The sequence below is a fragment of the Lepidochelys kempii genome, chromosome 8, assembly GCF_965140285.1.
Source record: "Lepidochelys kempii isolate rLepKem1 chromosome 8, rLepKem1.hap1, whole genome shotgun sequence".
NCBI lineage: Eukaryota > Metazoa > Chordata > Testudines > Cheloniidae > Lepidochelys > Lepidochelys kempii.
The window spans coordinates 97188239-97203920 of NC_136387.1; the positions used below are offsets into that span (position 1 = coordinate 97188239).

General features: G+C 37.0%; 1 protein-coding gene across 14 annotated transcripts in view; it reads left to right on the top strand.

Moving 5' to 3' along the window:
• TUT4 (terminal uridylyl transferase 4) overlaps positions 1 to 15682 on the top strand; it is a 76176-nt gene that overhangs the window by 2707 nt on the left and 57787 nt on the right. For 5 of the 14 annotated variants that reach the window (XM_073357687.2, XM_073357699.2, XM_073357700.2 and 2 more), the window contains exons 2-4: positions 8110 to 8788; positions 10957 to 11120; positions 12634 to 12750. In XM_073357687.2, the coding sequence (XP_073213788.1) occupies positions 8224 to 8788; positions 10957 to 11120; positions 12634 to 12750 (846 nt within the window). In that variant the 5' untranslated portion in view covers positions 8110 to 8223. Of the gene's footprint in view, positions 1 to 1490; positions 1516 to 1544; positions 4906 to 7706; positions 7848 to 8109; positions 8789 to 10956; positions 11121 to 12633; positions 12751 to 15682 lie in introns of those variants that run through there. The other 9 variants (XM_073357688.2, XM_073357694.2, XM_073357689.2 and 6 more) reach the window with 9 other exon arrangements.

Below are 15682 nucleotides of genomic sequence, written 5' to 3' on the forward strand. Positions count from 1 at the left end.
ATTTCCCTCCAACATCCCTGAAAGCAAAATACCTCCAGCCATCGCCTCTTGTGAGCTGGACTTCCTCTACTCTGTTGTGGCTCTGCCTGAAGAATAATAATTTTGCTTTTTGTAGTCACAGTGTTCTTTTTATAAGCCAGTGCAAAATCTTGCACAGCATTAGTAGATCCTAATGTTTTCTAGGTATTGGAGTATTGGTCTTTGATATTCTTTTCTAAATTTCAAAGTTTCTTTATATTATCATTGTCCCTGTCCCACTGAATGAACTATAGAAGAGTTTAGCGTAAATTACTCACTACACACAAATTAAAGTCCTGATCATGCCACTGGCTCATATGGACCCAGTTGCAGGATCAAAGTCTAATGTATTACTCAATATTTATACTGTTTTTTACACATTACCAGTCAATGTACTGATATAACCTAAACTATGAGTTGGTGATAGTCACAAATTCTGTTTAATGTTCTTGTGGATAATTCAATAATTATCTCTTGAATTTTGCAGTATTATAATTTATGAAGTTATTATACACTGTCCTTTGACCTCAATGATCTTGCGAGTAAACCCAGTTTTTTATTCAGAATCACACATGTACAATTGTATACACAGTACATGGTTTCTAATTAGCCCCCTTTGGCTATGATGTTACAACAAACCTATACTTGAACTAATTTTGTCTGCAAATGAAATCAAATCCATTTTCATTATGAAATCAGCTATCTTTTTCTGTTACAGTGAGGCTGACAATAATAGCTGATATTTCTAAATGCAGCCATTGTGAAGCAAGGCTGAGGTAAAAGCCTTTTATAAAAACTATTTTTTAAATATAAAATTGGCAGTGATAAGTAGCTTCAAAATTTCTTTCTTGACTGAAATAAGTGTTGGTTTGTGAGACTACTATCGGTAGTTTGTTTGCAGACTGCCAAGACTTGGTCTGTATACTGAAGTGTTTTAACATATTCTCGCCACAGCTTTTCTACCATACAAATTCCTATGTCAAAAACATCTCAACTGCTTACAGTTAATTCTAAAGTAATCCATAGTTTGTGGAGTGCTTTGAAGATAAAATGCTGTCCTGTTTAAGTGGTGTGGTAGAATGCATTCCTGTAACTTATAAAATACATACATATTTTACTGGAATTATTACAATAATACTTAGCACTTACAGGGCCTGATCCAAAAGTCAGTGGGTCCGACCAAAGTCAGTGGGTCCACTGATTTTAGTGGGTTCTGGATCAGGTTCATAGTGTTTTTCCATCTGCACAGTACCGTAGCAAGATGAACTGTAACTAACGTTCACAACACCCCTGTATGATAGGGGAGTATTTTTAGCTTCATTTTACAGGTGGTGAAACTGAGACTGTGACTTGCCCAGCTGCAGGGAGAATTGTTATCAATGCAGGAATTAGAATTTAGGAGTCCCTGGCTCTTGGTCCTGTGCTGAGACCACCCCCGTCCCCTCCTCTCTGACTTGTTCGTCTTTACCCAGTATGAAGAATGACAGCTCAGAAAAAGTATGTCTTTGCAAATAGAAATAGCTTGTAGCAAGCATATCTTGTAAATGATGACTGTCCTGTATGTTTTAGAGATTTAAGGAAATAATCTTAATGCTTGTACCATATCTAACTGCTAAATTCACGTCAAGCAAATGCCAATAGGCAGCTGTATAATGCAGATATAAAGCATTTGACCCATGCTGAAACTTTGCATGGAATATTTTCTATCAAAGTCTGAACTTGGAACAACACTGCCAAAACTATTTGTCCTTAGAGTTAGGGTTGTAACCCTATTAAAATCATAACTTCTTACTGGATTTGTTGTAATGACAATCTTACACATAACACACTGTGCACATTGCATTCTCTTCTGCTCTTCCTGTTTGATTGGAGTAAGGTTCTTGTCAGTTTTTCAGTACTGGTCTTTCTCATAGAAACAGCACTGTAATGTGTTGTCCTTCAGCATTTACATTCATTAACTAAAAAGTACCTATGTCCTGGGTTTATTGGTGGTGGATCCTTAAATCTAAAGAGCTGCAGTCTCCAGTAGCCACTGACAATGCCTCTTTGAATTTTAAATCTCCTTAATTTTGGTTTCATAACATAATCCAGATCTAATTATATGAATGGAGATTTAACTGCTCTCAACTATAGGATAAGAAATACTTTCTTGTCATAAAGTATGATAGAAGCGTGAATGGTTTGTATATGCACCCATATGGTTTGTATATGGCACAAGTGTAGACCAAGGCTATATACAGTCTGGGCACAAAGTCCCTCTCTCCCCCACCCCCAAAATATGTTGGTATAAAAAAAATCAGATACAAAATGAAAGTTTTAAAAGGATAGTTAAAGGTAGTTTAAGTGCAAAATTTAACTTTTTATTTGGGTGGGGTGAAAGATTTTACAAAATGATAGAAATGTCTCCATGAATTGTAATAAATCAATAAAAAGAGCTTTTCATACTGTTTGGATTAAACATTTCCCTGCAGTTTTAAACACTATATTTGCTAATACAGGCGAGTCTCATCTTACGCTGGGGTTATGTTCCACAGTCAGCGTGTAAAGCGAAAATCACGTCTAGTCAAAATTACATTGAGTGTAATGGCGGGTGTAATCGCCAGCACTACATGTACAGTATTTAAATTGTTATCCCCCCCCCCCAACCGTGCAAAGCTGAATTCGTGCACGTTAAATACGCGTAAGATGAGACTCACCTGTACTGACGTCTGAGAGCCAGGAAGTGAAACTTACAAACTGTCAAGAAACAAAAGTGAAAATGTCTAGTTCTTTCATTGTGCAAGCCAAATGAATTGTAAAAATGGAGAAGAGTAAATTAGATTTTATATATTCTGTCAATTATAGTAATGCAAGGAAGTATCTTAAAAAAAATGTAAAACAAATTCTTTAAAAGTTGTATTATTCAGTTTACCCTGTAGTTAGAAAATCTAAGTACTCTTGAGTACGTGTTGCAGCAGTATAGCAAATTAAATTCCTGTAATTATTTGTGCAAGAAGGACCAAATTCAGGCCTGGCACCATTAAATGGAACTCTGACAACAATGGAGTTTCACTTGCTTAGGCCAGGGCTAAAATTGGCCTCTGAAATATTCACCTTTTTGGATCCTAGAAAATACCCAAGTATTAAGAACTGCCCACTTGTTTTCTCTTATAATTGTCTCAGAGATAAAGCACTGCTGTACTTTGGCCATAACTAACTTAATATTGATTATATTCTCTCTGTCAATATGTAACATTATTATAGCATTCAAGTTCTTGTGCTGTGAGGGTCGAGGTGTTTTAAATGTGACAGAAAAAAATCCAGCTGAAGGAAATCTAAGGAAATGTATGGCTATCTTGATTAAATATAATTTAATATTCAATATTTTTCCTTGTCCTCTTTCCTAACTACTGCAAGGAAATCTGTTTGAGTGGCAACTTAGCTGTGGACTCATGTTTTCGAGGAACTCGACCTAGATCACCAAACTGGCTCATGTTAGTCACAGAATAGCCTTTAGATAATGTAAAATAATGACTTTTGATCACTGATCTCTGTTGGATTTGAGGCAGTGACCTAATGGTGAAATTACTGCATTATTAGTCCCTTGAGCCATCCAGTCCCCACAACTACCAATAATGATTTAAATTAATTAAAAAAATAAAACCTGGTAAATAGTGGCCTGCTAGGATATGATCAGACTTACTACCGATGTCTCTAGTGCTAGCAGCTATCTTGTTTTCAACTTTTTCTGCTATTTTCCTTTAATTTAGCAGCAGTTTTATGAACAAAGGAGAGGCAAACTTATGTTTTCATATGAGTGTTTCACATGATGATGGTGGACTTGTTATTCCACTCTAAAGATAAATATACAGCCCAAATTGCAATATCTGTCGAGCAAAGTTAGATAAGCCCACATCACTATTTTGGAAAAACACTTTTTATTATTTATGTAGAAGCAAGGCAATTGATAGAAATGTGTCTTGATTTTTAGTAAAAGCACAGAGCTGTTGCCATCCTGCTGTTGCAGTATTGATAAGCACTCTTCAATTATGTTGTTTAGAATACAAATTAAACTTCACATTTCTGATTTTTGGTATTGGAGTTGCTAGTGGTAACCAATATTAATAGCTGTTAACTGTCCATGTGTTTTCAGGTTGTACTATAATTTACAGGTTCTAATTCCAGTTGGCCTAGGCAAGCTTTACTTCAGTGGCTTTTATCACTAGTAGAAGGTCTATAAATTCAAGTATTTTTCAGGTGCATGAAAGTCAGAAACTAACTAGAAATAAGAATGAAACTAAGTAGTCTATTTTAATGGTCCAGGATGAGAAAAATGCAAAATAAACAAACAGTAATAGTTTAGATTTTAAAAATTATTTGAGTTTTAATCTAAAGTCTTGTTTGTAACATAGGAAATTTTTAAAAATAGAACTTTCTTTAACCTGACATTGTCCATTTATCAGATATAACATTTTCACTAGTCGTTATAGCAGTGATTTGTGCCTGCCAGCTGGTGGTCAAACATTAAAACAATTTAAAGCAGGGTTCCCAGTCCCAGTTTGGATTTGCTGCTTGCATATTGTCTCAGCCAAGACTCAAAATGGGACTCAGGTGCTTCACAGGCAGCCATTCTATTAGGTGAGCCAAAAGGGGGAGAGCCAATAGGAATTGCATTAAACTCACTGTGGCTGGAAGTTTTGGTGTGTATATACTATGAAAAGGAGCTGAAGTCAGCTCTACATAGATTGATTTGGTCAACTCTAATATTCTAATTCCACAACACACCGTAGCAACACAGAGCTGAACGTCAGATGTCTTGAAGGATTTTTTCCAGTAGTATTAAATCTCAAAGAAAATCCTACGGAGTTCAAAATTACAACAGCTAAACCCCAAAGGACAGCAGAAAGGGTGTGTAATATATGTTATATATGATTGAGACATGTCTGTGAAACGGATGAAACATTGGAAAATTGTGACTGGGTTCTGGTGATACCCAAACATCTTGAGATTCATTGTAGAGCCTCAAAATACTGTGCGGTAGTGTTATACCAATAAAATAAAAACCATCAGGATCTTATTAAAGGGGAAAAGGCAAAATGCCACATTTACTGTGAATACAGAAATCATCATAGTAAGCAGTTAGTTATAGCGATAACATTCCATTCAATTTCATATTTGCACGCACGCACACACATTCTGCAAGGTTGTCATCATAGTTACCAGCCTTAGAGTTGCTCATACCAAGCCACTGGCCAGGTGGCCTGGACATGAGGAGGGAGCAGGGCCTCGTCAGATGCTCATCTGATACCCCTGGAAGTTGGTTTGCAGAATCAGACCCCAAAGTTCTCACTTTCTAGAGTCCATTTTTATAGGAATTTCTTCCTATGCCAGTCTATGGGAATTGATTCATCATGCTGTTGCTGAATCAGTCAGCAGATGGCACATTCCTGATGGCTCCGTGCTGCCAGATGTTATCTTGTTCTTTGGTTCTCCCACTCTTGAGGCTGTTGGGTGGATTCCAGTCTGCCCTCTGGGTGTCCTCTGGTGATTTCCACTTGATGCCTTCTTCAGCCGATGGACACTGGATTCTTAGGTTGTCACCTCCCTGATCATTCAGTTATTATCCACACCAAGCATCCATCCACATACATCCTCTATCTCTATTTTAATCACAATTGTTAACAAAGCGAGATGAATACAACAAAAGGGCGGGGAGTCTCTGGGTGCTGTTTCTGTTGTTACAGAGTATTGCTTTGAGTCTCTCTCTATTTGAGTCGTTGTTGTTACAAAGGATTGCTTTGAGAACAGACTCTGTCTTAGAATATACTAATACAATTAGCAACTTGCAAGTTTCACACATAGAGGGAGAGAAACAGTACCAAAACCCAAGATACCTCTTAATTAGTAATATCCTGGAATTTAAACTACGGGGAATCAAACTCATTTGTGATTTTAATACAGAACTTCTTTAATATGATCCAACAGTAGTATAGCTTACAGTTATCTGTGTAGTATTTTATATCTCTCACACTAGAGAGGGAATGTAAAAGTATTAATTCCAAGCCCAATAAGAATCACATTTACTGTCTTGGTTTTTTGGCCATTGGGCCAAGAGCTAGAGTTAGAGTGAAGTGTAATAACACTTTAATAGCTGGTAGTTGTAATATCAGTTCAGTATAGTTAAGAGAGAATCTTTTCTGCCTGTGCATTGGAATGAATTTGATAATATGTAGGTCATTTCTATGTTCATTTTGTATGGTTTTATGTAAAACTAAAGTTGATGACTATTGAGGCTTAACTTGACAAGACCAATTTTTGACTTTATTTTATTTATTGATTTATTTTTAAATCTATGTGCTCCAACATAACCAATTGAAAACAGTGATAATATGCATTCTGTTTATGGAGAAAGTTATAGCTGAAATATTGGACAGTTATTATTCTTCCCTTTGCTCTTGAAGAGGCAAAATACACAGTAAATTAAAACTACCGTACATGCCTTATAGATCTAGGCCCAAAATACAGTGTGATGGTGTGTGTTTGAGTTTTTTTTAAGGTAAGGTTTTATAAAACCAGTAATATAAATACATGGTTTCCAACAGTTTGTAGTAGGGAATTTAAACCTTTTCCTGAAGTGTTTGCTAGCCAAAAAATACAAATTAACAAGCCAGAAAGTGAAATTGATTAGTCTATTTTCAAGCTGAGAGAAATGCTGAAAGTAAAATATCATAAGTGACTATTAGTACATTAGCCTTTTATATGTTCAGTGTATATAATCTGAGGTTTTATAACACATATAAGGAAATCTGGTTTTTACAAGTATATAATTTTAACCTGATTGTTGTTCCTTCCACTGTAGTTTTAATGAAGTTTTGCATGAATTACAATCTAGTAGAATCTAGTGGCTTGAACTTAATTGCCATTTAGTCAGTCTTACATTTTTTCCCAATAGAACAATATGGGTACTTGTTTTGATGGTTAAATAAGCACCCATAAATTCCCGTGGTTGCTACCCACAACATGTAACATAGTTGGTAAAGTGTCAGCTTTACATTTCATATTCACATATTTGTGGAGTTACATATAGAATTGTTCTTTTGCCTGCATATTATGGATCACTTAATTCTCAGCCCTTTATAATACTTATCATTTCAAAATTATTTAGACATTTGTATTAGTGCCTATCACAAATCCATCTCCTTGCTTCGCATTAACACAAACAATCAGTTGTTACAAACAAACGGAATCCTACTGCTTATCAGTCTTCCCATTTACTGTTAAATTAAATTGAAAGCCTGGTCAAACAAATAAGCCCTGTACCCCAGAATTGAGTGCTGATGATGCCCTCCTCAAGGAATCAGGGTTCAAAGGGGTTTAGCTAATCTAAGGTTAGGTAGACTATTTAGACAACTCTAGCAGTTGAAGAAGCTACATATTATATAAATTAATGTATTTGTCATGACATTTTGTCTGAGTAGTTTATGTCCAAAAGCTTATTACCCAAGGTTCTGTGCATACAGGCTCCACAGTAAATAGAGGGCCAAATCCATGCTTCTTAACCATTTGAGTGCGAGAAAAAAATTATTTTTCTTGAATTGATAGAACTGAATTAGCTTTCCTCAGGGGCTGATTTTAGTCATACATTTTATTTGAGTAATTTTGTCTTGTGTGTTTTTAATATTTCAATTAACTTGTTTTCTTCACTGTAGTTATAGATTTCCTTAATTCTTACTGCTTTTCTAAAGCCAAAAGAAGAGGAGATGGTATTTGATGACAAATATTCGATATATAACACCACCACAACAGTGTAGAAAAGAGAGAAAACAGACCTGATGACAGTTTAAAACTGTGTGAGAGTTTTTTTGCTGCTCTTTTGTCTCTTCCTTTCCCCTATTAGGAAAATATTCTTGAGTCTTTCATTATTTTACTTTAAGAATAATATAGATTTTATTGTTGAAAACTGTTTTTGGAAAAGTACTTCTTCCTTTCAACATAATTCAGTTCAATACATTTCCTTACTCCTTAGAGAGAGGTCTGTTTAATACATATTTTCTTAGAGTTTTGATATTGTTCCTGTCATATTTTTAAATGCTTACTGTTGTTTTTCTCCAGCAGACAATCAGCCAGATTCCCATGCCCAAACAGTGGATTTTAATCAACATAATATTACTGGAGAATTGCGTTTCAAGTAGTCTCAAGTGACAGAAGAAGCAGGTCTTCGCTATAATGGAAGAGGCCAAGAGCTCAAAAAATGGAAATCATGACCCAAGAAAGTCTACCTGTGTTGTCTGTGAAGAAGGCAAAGCAGTCAGAGTTATAAACAATCAGAATTATAAACACAGTAGAAATGATAAATCTGTAAAAGATGTTGGGAGAAGTTCTCCAAGTGGGAACAGTAGCAAAAAGAGTAAACAAAATGATGTTTGTTCTGTAAAATCAGGAGAAAATAAATCATGTAAAGTAAATAGTTGTATTCCTGGATCTAAAGATGTGGGGTCAAACCTTCAGGATCGAAGTCATGGCAAAGCAAAAAAAAAATCTAATTTACCAGCAGCAGCAGCAGAAAACCTGAAACAGATAAAAGTTCAGCAGACAGGAGAAAACTCTCCAAGCTCCCATATTTCTGGGAATGGAGTCAGTATGGAAACCTTACCAGCTACACAAATTGGAAAATTGGTTTTGGAAAATCCACCAGGAGTTCATATGTCGAAAACAAGCATGGATCAGACTGGTGACTCTGGTAAGACAGTTTCAGAACAAAGAACAGTGGAGCACAAGTCTGATGACTTCAGTGAGTATTAAAGCACACTACTTCATTCAGGTTTCTTTGAGAAATTGTTAACAATCTGAAATGGGCTCTGAAGTATTTTTGCTTTGCATATCTTCTCAGTTACATACAGAAAATCGTCAAGCACGGTTACAAAGAGTGTACTGTGAATATAGATCCTTTGTTACTTGGAGAATAAAGGTCATAAGAATAGCATTTAACTAAATTTCTTTTCTATGTTGTTTAAAAGTGATTATGCAATATCTTAAATTTATTTAGAACCACATTTTAACTGATTGTGTGTCAATTTCAGGCTATTTTGTGAAATTAGAAAACATTTAAACAGAAATCTTCAAAATATCATGCTCTCTTACCTAGATGCCTGTTAGTAATACTGTTTTTAAAGTGCAGACAAAAATCAACTACATCCAAGTTTAAGAAAACTTCACTGTAAACATGAAGAAGACACACACACACTTGTCCTTTACCTGATTGCTATGCTATTTTTGTTCTGCAAAAAAAGACAGCTTCTTTTCAGTCTAGATACTGCCAGCAGCCACTCTTGTGAACCCTTCGTATTTAAGTCTGCTTCAGCTTCAGAATGTAATCCATGCATCAGAGTTCATTTCCTTCTGAGTTAGCCCCTTAGTTCAGGAATTTTCGAACTGTTTCAAAGTGTGGCTTTTAATAGAAATGGGTCATGAGCCACTTGCTATTGTGAAGACTGCTTTCCCTTTTGTTTGTGGTCACACTGCATCCCTGTGGTAAATACAGCAACTGCTGATGTGGAAAAGTAATATTAGTAAAATATTTAATGTGTTTTTAACTGTCTTGATAAAATTTAGCAGCAGGAACCAGTTTGGAAAACCAATAGCATATGACTAGCCAGCTATATATAGAAAGCCAGCAAGTGTTGCATGGACCACCAGTCATCCACAGACCATACTTAGGGATCAGATAACTAAGCAATTTCCAGTCTGTGTCACCAGGCTATCTATCTCAATGCCCTCTTCTCCTTACTCTTGTAAAATCTAGTTGTTCTTGGTAACACTCCCACTGATGTGGTCTATGCTCATAAGAATAGCGTACACTGTAGATGGTTGCGTACATTAACAAACTGTGTGCAGATTATAGTCTTCAGGAGGGACTGTAATTTCAAAAACTTATATATTTATAAATGACAACATTCCAATGCAGCATGGTTGCTGTGAACAGCCATAGAATGCTAATGTGTCACAGAACATAAGTATGTTCTTAACATCATATTGACTTAGTAAGTGGGTGCAATTGAAATGTCTAGATAGTAGCCTTGTAAAACATTTTTCTGTGAATTTATTTAAAGTAGCTTTCTGGTAGTTTTCTTGACTAAACATGCAGTGTAACAATTTAAATCTTATTATAATTTATTATTTGTATTCTCATGGCACATCACGGTCCTTTTATGCCACATGCTGTATGTAATCATAACAAAAAGATGATTACTGCACCAAACAGCTTACCTCCTACAACATCGTCTTTGCACAAAACTCTTACACAGTACTGATATCTTACATTTTTTCTCTTCTTTGATAGAACACTTATATTAAATACTTGGCTCTTTAGTTCCTCTTAAGGGTGGTAAACAAACAATAGTACAGGCGAGTCTCATCTTACGTGCATTTAAAATGCGCGAATTCAGCTTTGTGCGGTCAGCAAAAACAAAAAAAAAGAGAAAAATAACCATTTAAATCCTGTACCCGTAGTGTGGGCAATTCCATCTGCCATTACACTCAGTATAATTTTGACTATATGTGATTTTCGCTTTATGCGCTGACTGCGGAATGTAACCCCAGCGTAAGATGAGACTCGCCTGTAATGCATCATTGGAAGGTATGGTATCTTAAGAGCATTGAAGAGATTCTAATGTAGTCTTTTCTCTGTAGAGACGCAAGGTTACACTTATATTGTTGTTGTTTATGATATTTTCCATTTGATTCCCATTGATGTCTTTGGGAACCAAGTAACTAAAGCCCGATGTGATGCTATTTAAAAAGTACCGGTGAATGTTCTCATGTTTAGCCCACAGAGTTGACTCCTGCGTGAAAGCACCTACAGAATACCTTATGTTGTTTCTAATGCTTACCTCGTCGTCCTCCCCATTTAAAAAAAGTTATTCTGGAAAACAATAATTAAGTGCCAACTTCTTTCTCCAGGCAAAATGAAGAATCCTGAATCAACTAAAGAACATAATTTGGAGACTGAATATTTAGAAAACACTGCTGTGATTGATGAGTCTACTTTGACGGCAGAACAGCAACTAGGCTTGAAACAAGCAGAAGAGCGACTGGAAAGAGATTATATCTCCCGACTAGAAAAAGTAGGTTGTAATATTCTTGTTCCTTTTTTTCTCATCTAGGGCGAAGGGAAATTCAGTGTATTCTGTAGCTCTGGTAAAGAGCCTTTTTAGCCCCAGGCCTATGAGACTTCGCATCATGATCACCATACTTTTGTTTGGATAGGACTTCCTTTTGACCATATTGCCACTATTCCTTCTTTATTTAGAATGGTTCTTTTGGGTGACATAAGACACTATCCATTACAGCTGACTGCTTCCTCAGTCTTGCTGGCCTGGAGAGCAAGAAACATTGACTGAAAATTGAACATAGATCTCCCATATGGCATATGTAGGGTATTTACCAGTGTTTTTAATTTTATAGATCTAAAGGATCCACTGCTTATCTATCTTAGGTGTTTACACAATGTCACTTGTCCTAGTACTGTAAATAATGAATGCCAAACTTCCATTATTTACAGTACTAGGACAAGTGACATTCTGTAAACACCTAAGATAGATAAGCAGTGGATCCTTTAGATCTATAAAATTAAAAACACTGGTAAATACCCTACATATGCCATACATTTCTATCCCTGAAAACCTTCCCCTTTAAACTGATCTAAAGCAATACCCAAATCAGTATATGGATATTTAAGAAAACAAAAAGATTCCCTCTGCTTTTGAAGTGTACTCAGAAGATTTTTTGGTCTGCCTCAGTATTGAGGAGATCCTTCACCCTCCCCCCAAACTAGTCAAACGAGCCCCAGCAGATTGATATTTGGCTTTATCTTGTTCGGTTTCTTCGTCAAACAAATGAAATAAAGGCTCAGAGTATTATGTTGGTAAAAGCAAAATGGCCACGTTATTTTACATTGACATTTTAATCAGAAAATATTAAGCGTATTCAGAAAATATCAAGTTTTTGTGAAACCACAAAAGACCAAATTCAGCAAGAGCAAATAGTGTTTTAAAATGAATGTTAAAATTAATGTATGCATTAATCCCCATACTATTTGAATAGCTGACATTTCCAAAATGCTTTGTGGATTTATCAAATATAAACATGTTAGAATGGAGGGATGATGGTAATACATACTTTTTAAAATTACAAAAGATGGCAGAAAAAGGGAGTACATGTGTAGGCTGACACTATAGTGAATATATCCCTTCTTGTCAATTTGGAAAAAGACATTGGGAGGATTGATGCTGAGATTTTACAGATCCTTACATTTTAAGAGCTTGAGAAAGAGAAGGGATTGGCTTAGTGATCCTGAGCTAAGGTTTAGAAGCCAGAAACTTGTGAGTCTTACTCTTGGCTCTGACACTAACATGTTACGTGGCCTTGGGCAAGTCACTTTCATCTCATGTCCAATGGGGATAATCCAACCCACAGAGGTCTTGTTAAGTTTCATTAATTAATATTTGTAAAGTACTTTGACTTGAAAAGTGCTGTATTAATGCCAAGTACTGTTTATTATTGACACAATTGGTCATGGAGTACTGGCAGAAGTATTTAAGTCTCTTTTTAAAAAAAATGTTGGCCTCTTTTTTTCAGCGCTCCCCAGAATATGCGAATTGCCAGTATCTATGCAAACTCTGCTTGGTTCACATTGAAAATATCCAGGGAGCTCACAAGCACATTAAAGAAAAACGCCATAAGAAAAATATAATGGTAAGTTAATTAATGAAGACTTTGAGTCTGGTGAAATACATACATTTTGTTTTGTAGTAAGAATTTCAGGTTACTTTTTTGATAGCATATGCTGTGAATCTGATAAATCAGAACTAAAAAAAAAAGTAATTGTTTTTTGTGAGATTAGTGCTGGCTAAGTATTTTGTAACTGAATCTATTTCAGGTTATTAATCTTTTTATAATGTACTTTACAATATGTACCGTATTTACTCAATTATAAGCCGACTCCCCCAAGATGGATAAGTAAAAATGGTAAAAACTGTATGACCCTTTCATAAGCCGACCCTATATTTCAGGGGTTGGCAAACTTCGGTTCCCGGCCCGTCAGGGTAAGCCGCTGGCAGGTCGGGATGATTTGTTTACCTGGAGCATTCGCAGGCACGGAGCCCCTCTGCTCCCAGTGGCTGTGCTTTGCCATTCCCAGCCAGTGGGAGCTGCGGGAAGTAGTGCCACTTCCTGCAGCTCCCATTGGCTGGGAACAGCAATCCGTGGCCACAGGGCACTGAGGGGCTCCATGCCTGCAGATGCTCCAGGTAAACAAAACAACAATGTATTAGATTTTCAATTCAATGATTTCATAGAGTTTAAAATCATCAAATTTTGGTGTAGACCCGTTTATAAGCTGACCCCCGCTCTTTGATGTGTCATTTTTTTACCAAAAATATTTGGCTTGTGAACGAGTATATATGGTAATACTGTTTATGTTGTAACCAGAATTCTCTATATAATATAAAATTTCCTTTGAACTAGAAAATACAGAATGTGGAATACCTGACCCACAAACCTATCCAGGTGACTCAGAAGTGTCTAATTCACCCTCTGATACTTGGAGCTAAAATTTTTGATAAAGTTCACTCTTAGAAGTACTACCTATAAAAAACAGAACTTCTGTGGGGTACATTGCCATGTTAGCCAGTTGGTGTGGCCCATTATAATGTCGCATATAAAAATAGTAATTTTTTCAGAAGCATTTTTATACTCCTGGAGGAATTCTGCAACAAAAATTTAAAAATTATGTGCATAATATATTATGCAAAATTCTGTAGATTTTATTTGTCAAAATAACACAATATAATCACGCAAGTTTCAATTATTTTTGGTCATTTATTTCAAAATATTTGTCAACAAGTATGTCTGTAACAACACAGACGACAACAAAAGATTCAGGAAATGTTTTTGTTTTTTGACAAATAGATGCCTTATTAGGCATATTAATACAGAACTCTGATAATAGTTCATTTAAACTACAATACAGAACCATATTTCCCGCAGCCCTCAGAAGCAGTGCAGAGGCTTGGGGGAATCAGGGATAATGGAGGAGCTGAGGGAGAGGGAAGTAAATTGCCTGGAAGGAGCCTGGGTGTGAACTTGGAGGGTTGTTGGGTATGGATGGGAAAAGTATGGAACAAAATTTTTTGAGAGTTGGGGAGGGATTGTTAGGGAGTGTTCCCATTCAGACGCTGGCTGATCCCTAGCCTCTCCCATTCAGTCAGGAACATCTGCCTCTGTCTCCCTGTGCCCCCATGTGTTCTTGCACACCCTTCCACATGTGTCCCTCTACCCCCACTCAAACTCCCACTCCACCATCCCCATGTGACCCTGCACCCCCTCCCGCTGTCCCCACTCTTCCGTCCCCATGTGTCTCTGTGCTCCTCTCCAGCCACCTCCCTATCCCTATGTAGCTCTGAACCCCCCACCCCATCACCATGTGGCCCTGCACTTCCCTCACCCCTGTGGCCCTCTGCCTCCACTCCCATTCAGCCTGTGCCCCAGTCTGTCCTCCCCCACTAGCCCTTATGAGCCCCTGTCTGAACACCCCTTCTCCCCCAGCAGCCCATGCTCTGTCTCCGCATAGCTCTTGTCTCCTGACCTGGCTTGACTGGTACTGTGAAGAAAGGCAGGCTCTTTCTCTTCCCTCGCTGGCTGGGAACTGCTGTTGTGTTCTATTGCCACAGCACCCTCTGGTGGGCAAAAGGCAGAACTGCAGCCACATTTCATCAGATGGTTTTTTCTGTGCAAAAAATTAAAAATATGTGTGGCTCATTAATTATGAGCACGCGCAGTAGTGCAGAATTCTCCCAGGAGTAATTTCTAATATGTCTATTTCTGTAATATCTAAATGCCATAAAATTTTAAAAAAGGTCCTCATTAATCCTTCAAGAGAAGAAACCTGATCTTCCCTTGTCACCATTTACTTTTAAGCCACTCCATTATGAGTAGATGGATATAAGTGTTTTTCTCCAGGAGCAGGTTGCTGGGGACATTCTGAAGCTTAGTTGTTGGAGCAAATACCTGATGAAGAGTTCTACATTGTGGTCTGAAGATTGCAAGACTTGGCCATACCCTAATCTCCAGTGGTAGCATATTCTACAGTTGAGAGCACTCTATTGAATCTATTGAGAAAGAGCTTCTTCAGCTTATAATTCATATCAGGATTCCATCACTCATGACATCTCTATTGAATATGAATGACTTGGGGAGCTGCACAGAAAGGGGAAGTCCTTGAGATAGACTGGTCCTAGCCTATTTAGGTCTTTAATGATAAGGACTGGGCTCTTGGACTTCTCAGAACTGAACTGGCAGCCTATGTATGGCACAAAGTTTTGGTATGATGTGCTCTCATTGGTCTGCTTCACTTAATAGGTGGATTTTTGTGTGCTGAATTATCTGTAGTTTGTGGGTTGTCTTTTGGGTCAGACTAAGGTATAGTGTGTTGTAATAATCCAATCTTGAAGTCACAAAAATCACAGATCCCTATAATTAGTTCTGCATTTGAGACCAAAGGGCATGATCTAGCCAGGAGATGTGAGGTAAGGTGTTTTTGGCCACTGTTGCTACATTGGTATATCCGAATAGTCAGGGTGGGAGGGTGAGATGTGGATACTTCTAATTAATGAGTGAAGAGCTGGGT